Raw genomic sequence first — 4,778 nt, forward strand, 5'->3', positions numbered from 1 at the left:
GAAGACAGAAAGGCAAGAGGTCGGGATAGAGATAGATGGAAGGAGAGACAGAAGGGCAGAGAGTGAGAGGTAGGAGGAAGAGGGTGGGAGAGGCACATAGAGGGAAGAGGGTGGGAGATCGGGAAAGGGAGAGAGGGAGAGAGAGAGAGAGATGGACACCTGCAAATTAAGCATTTTCATTTCATACCATGTGTCCAAAATGTAGAAGTTAATAAAAAAATAAAAGACAAGGTGCGCAAGGTAGTTGAGAAATCAAGAAGGTTTAGTGATATTATGTCCAAAGTAAAAAATTACAAAGTAAAAGTTTTTCAAACATAAAAAACTGTTAAGAAGGCGGTGGTCTCTTTGGTGGATGCCAAATGGCAGGAGACTAGGTTAGGGTTTGGAGCCGGCATGCTCGAGGGGAGTCCAGCCTCGTCATCAAGCAGATTCCCGTCCAATGGGACCTGCCCCTACCCCCTCTGAAACAGACAAACCATCCTTCATGACCGACCCCCCCCCGCTGACTTCCCCTCCCTATATTGCCCCCCATCCCCCCCCCTCTCCGACTCTCACCCTTCGTACCCAGCAGCAGATCCCCCATTTAGGGCTCCTCCCCACTTGGGTTTCTCAGAAGAGCTCTATTAGGGTTTCCGAGAACCGCCCTTTGAGGCTTTCTCAGAAGAGCAGGCATTGCCCTTCAGGGTTTCTCAGAAAATCGAGCATGTCCCAATTTGGGCTTCTCAGAAGCTTGCTAATTCTGCATTGTGTAGCTGCTCTGAACAGATGGTGCTTAACCCTACTTATCCGTGACATCGGAAAAGGGTGGTAGGTTGACCTTAATCATCTACAAGTCATTTTGAGGGCTAGCATTATTTACTGTGCATCAACAGGAAACCAGGTCAAAACAGCATTAAATCTTACTACCTCAGCAAGTTACTGCATTGTGAAACCCTAATTCTCATTGATCGAAGAAACCCTACACTTCAATAGCAAAGTGAAACCTTGAATTTCAGTGATCAGTTAACCCCTAACATCAATCTACTCAGTGAGGTAAAAAATGCTGTTGCGTTCAAGCAGCTGGAACTCAGGGTGTGGATGGAGAAGCCAGAGGCAGAAATCATCAAAAGCAGTAGTGCATTGTGTAAACACAACAGAACCCAACCCAGAGTTGGACCAAACCTCTGATGAAAGATCATCATATGAAGACATCCAAGCTTCTTTCAAGCTCAAGTGGTCCAAGTCTAGCAGGCAATCTCATGATCCAGATGATGATGATGATGATGCCCTCTCCACCATACTCAACTCCAAAACATCAGACCTTAGCTCAGCTGAGAGGCTCGAATGGCTCCGTGGCCAGGTCATCGGTGACAAGCTCGAATTTGCCACACCCTTTGGCAAACGGCAGCTGCTTTATGCTGATCACACCGCATCCGGCAGATCGCTTGTGTTCATTGAGAATTTCATCCTGCAATATGTGCTGCCATTCTATGGTATGACTCTTGCTGATGCATTCTTACAATTCTTAATCATTTCTTCAATCATGCTTTTATGTTCTAAATCATTCGTTTTATGTCCTAAACATTGTGTATATTTGTTGTCAATCATGCTTTTCTGTCCTGATTCATTTATGTCCTAAACCATATGTATGTACGCCCTACATTGTACTAATCTATCCTAAATCATGCTTCATATGTCCTAAACCTTGTGTATGTAAACCCTCAACCATGCTTTTATGTTATAAGCCATGTGTATGTATGTGCTCAACCATGCTTATCCGTTGACTCTGATCATCTAACAGTTGAAACATTTTTGGCCATCTGCAGGTAACACACACACTGATGACAGTTTTGTTGGGAGGAGGACTAGTAGCATGGTTCACAAGTCTGCCAAATACATAAAAAAGAGACTTGGGGGAACAAGTAACGACGCACTCATGTTCTGTGGATCAGGATGCACGGGTGCATTGAAACGTCTACAGGAGGTGATGGGCGTAGCTGTTCCATCCACCTTGCGATCTCGGGTGCTTGAGACACTAGATGAAGAAGAAAGATGGGTTGTATTTACAGGCCCCTATGAACACCATTCCAATCTACTGTCATGGAGGCAAAGCTTAGCAGAGGTATGGTGTCTTGTATGCAACTCTTCCATGCTATTAGAGGGCAGTCTTGTACAGACTGCCTGCACACGATACTGCAGAATGGCAACAGTTCACATTTTGCATCTGCTTCTTGCATTCCCACTAACTCAATTGTATGATTTTCTCTGTCCAGGTAGTGGAAATCCCTGCAGATGATGAGGGTTTCATTGACCTGGTGGCATTGGAGGCTGCATTAGAATCACCTCTGTACAGAAGACGCCTGAAACTAGGGTCCTTCTCAGCTTGCAGCAATGTTACTGGCCTTTTGACAGACACTCGAGCCATAGCCCGTCTGTTACACAAGCATGGAAGCTTTGCTTGCTTTGATTTTGCAGCAAGGTAAGTGAGCCTTTTTGGTCTAGTTTTGAGCCACAACGGTTGATTTGAGAGCTTAAAAGAGTGCAGATTAATGTCAAGTAGCTAAGACTTGGCCGTTGTCATTGTTATCCTGCAGTGCCCCACATGTACAAATAGATATGAGATCTTGTGAGAAGAATGGGTATGATGCAGTAGTATTGAGCCCTCATAAATTCACTGGTGGACCATGCACTTCTGGCATTCTTTTGATGAGAAAGAGCTTGTATATGCTGGGGAAAAACCCTCCTTCCACATGTGGCGGTGGAACTGTCTCTTATGTAAATGGCTTCAATGAGGAGGTGAGCGATTTGAGTCATCTCAGCTCGTGTATGTGGCATGCTCGTAGACAAGATGTGAAAGGTGACTTGATATTTAGGAGATTCTAGAGCTGACATGCATTGTTCACATTTTTAATCAGGATACCTTATACCACAAGAACATTGAGGAACGAGAGGATGGAGGCACCCCACCGATAGTGCCAAAAATCAGATGCGCCCTGGCTTTTTGGGTGAAGGAGTTCATTGGCAACTCCCTGATTGAGCATCGCGAGTCCTTCTTCATCAAGAAAGCCATAAAGAGGTGGTCTACTAATCCCAACATTGAAATACTGGGGAACACAACGGCCAAGCGAGCTCCGATTCTCTCCTTCCTTATTTATACAACACAGAGAGGATCAAGGGAAGAAGATTGCTTTGAAGATGGATGGAAATCAACAATGCTCAAGTCTTCAGGTGCTACAGCTAGGGGAAAACCTCTTCATGGAAGATTTGTGGTGAAGCTGCTCAATGATTTGTTTGGAATCCAAGCCCGAGGAGGTTGTGCATGTGCTGGACCTTATGGGCATTTACTACTGGGTGTTGGTCGAAAGCAATCATTGGCAATAAGGGGTGCAATCAAGAAGGTAAATAACACATTAAATGTAGCTAGATGCTTGAAAACTGTGGTTGGATTGTGCATTCTGGGCTGATCTTTTGGCTGCCATGCATGCAACAGGGTTATGGAGGACTGAAGCCAGGGTGGGCAAGGTTGAGCTTCTCCTATGACATGACAGAGGAGGAGGTGGAGTATGTGTTGGCTGCAATTGAGATGGTGGCCAAGTATGGGCAGCGCTTCCTGGCACTCTATGACTTCGATTGGAAGACAGGGGATTGGACATTCAATCATTCTGATGAACTTGCTCTTATTGACATGCATCATAATGGCTCACAAAATGCTCCACATTCTGATGCCATTGATACTCAACATCAAAGGTTTAGACAGAACATGAGGCTGGCCAAGGCCATTGCCCACTTGCTGCCCAAATTCCCTCCTCCAAGGCAAATGCCACATGACATTCCTGATGCCGAAATCCTTTTATTTCGTGCTTGAATTTTTGGCACTGGTGCACTTTCCTTTCACACCCGTCTGCCACTGTCATTTGGGTGGTGGAAATAGGAAGGGTCTTTGCCCACTTGGACGCAAAGGGCAAGACAGATGATTCATGGAGGGGCAAGTTTGCCATGGCTGAAGGGAGGTGGACTTCTTGTTTTGCCACTAAGGGGCTTTACAGATTAGATCCCCACCAGTGGAAAAGATGGATCATGGCTGCCCCCATTGCAAATGGATGGGGAGATTTATTTCCCTTGTCCAAGCCCCCGCCCGTTTGGGTGGAAGGGGGTCAGGTGTAGAGGCTCTAAGTATGGAAAGGCCCTTAAAGGTTTGCTTTGACAAAGAAAACAGTTGACATAAACTAGGATGGCTTCTTGCCATTGAGAAATCCAACGTACACTTTCATCTACCACCTTTCATTCTTTCACCTAATGGGTTCAAAGTACACGCAAAATCAATAGCTACACTCACATCTGACCGAACATTCAAACATTCAAAAACAACACTCTTTGGACACAATTTATTTGTTCTCAACTAAGTCACATCAATATGATGTTTTCACACCTCAAGATGTTCAAAATCCTCTCTAGTCAAAATTTTTGGATCAAATCATGATTCAAGGGTTTGTATTCTTTGTTGCTTGCATTAATACGATACCAAGATTTCTTCTATATGTATACAAACAATCGATGGATACTAACCATCAATTAAGCACTTTTTCACATACTTAAATCTAAGGCTCTTACAACATTTTTAAAGCTTTTTTAATCTTTGAAAACAATTTTTTCTAGTACATGAAATTATTTCAAATGTCTTGTACTACACATGCTAAAAGTGCATTGATATGATTTCATGGCTTTTTCTTTGAAGCCATTGTCTTTGACTAGGGATAATGTCATAGTTTTTAAAAGGAATATAGAAATGGTGTAGCATG

The 4,778-nt window shown here is 44.0% G+C and overlaps 1 protein-coding gene across 1 annotated transcript; it reads left to right on the forward strand.

Annotated features, from left to right (window-relative positions):
• The first annotated feature begins 335 nt into the window (after window positions 1-335).
• On the forward strand, window positions 336-4,271 carry LOC147603594 (uncharacterized). The gene is made up of 6 exons (XM_086795984.1): window positions 336-1,472; window positions 1,806-2,101; window positions 2,253-2,458; window positions 2,574-2,775; window positions 2,895-3,377; window positions 3,470-4,271. The coding sequence occupies exons 1-6, from the start codon at window positions 1,040-1,042 to the stop codon at window positions 3,842-3,844; spliced, it is 1,995 nt and encodes a 664-aa protein (XP_086652110.1). The 5' UTR covers window positions 336-1,039; the 3' UTR covers window positions 3,845-4,271.
• Window positions 4,272-4,778: the final 507 nt, after the last annotated feature.

This window comes from Cibotium barometz, chromosome 63 (assembly GCF_041138505.1).
Source record: "Cibotium barometz isolate CiBa-2024 chromosome 63, ASM4113850v1, whole genome shotgun sequence".
Taxonomy (NCBI): Eukaryota; Viridiplantae; Streptophyta; class Polypodiopsida; order Cyatheales; family Cibotiaceae; genus Cibotium; species Cibotium barometz.

What these genes read in the sequence shown, in the direction of transcription:
- LOC147603594 (XM_086795984.1), top strand. Translation starts at nt 1,040, where the DNA reads ATGCTGTTGCGTTCAAGCAGCTGGAACTCAGGGTGTGGATGGAGAAGC. An exon ending in TGCTTTGATTTTGCAGCAAG is followed by an intron (nt 2,459 to 2,573) that starts GTAAGTGAGCCT and finishes GTTATCCTGCAG; the next exon opens with TGCCCCACATGTACAAATAG. An exon ending in TAAGGGGTGCAATCAAGAAG is followed by an intron (nt 3,378 to 3,469) that starts GTAAATAACACA and finishes TGCATGCAACAG; the next exon opens with GGTTATGGAGGACTGAAGCC.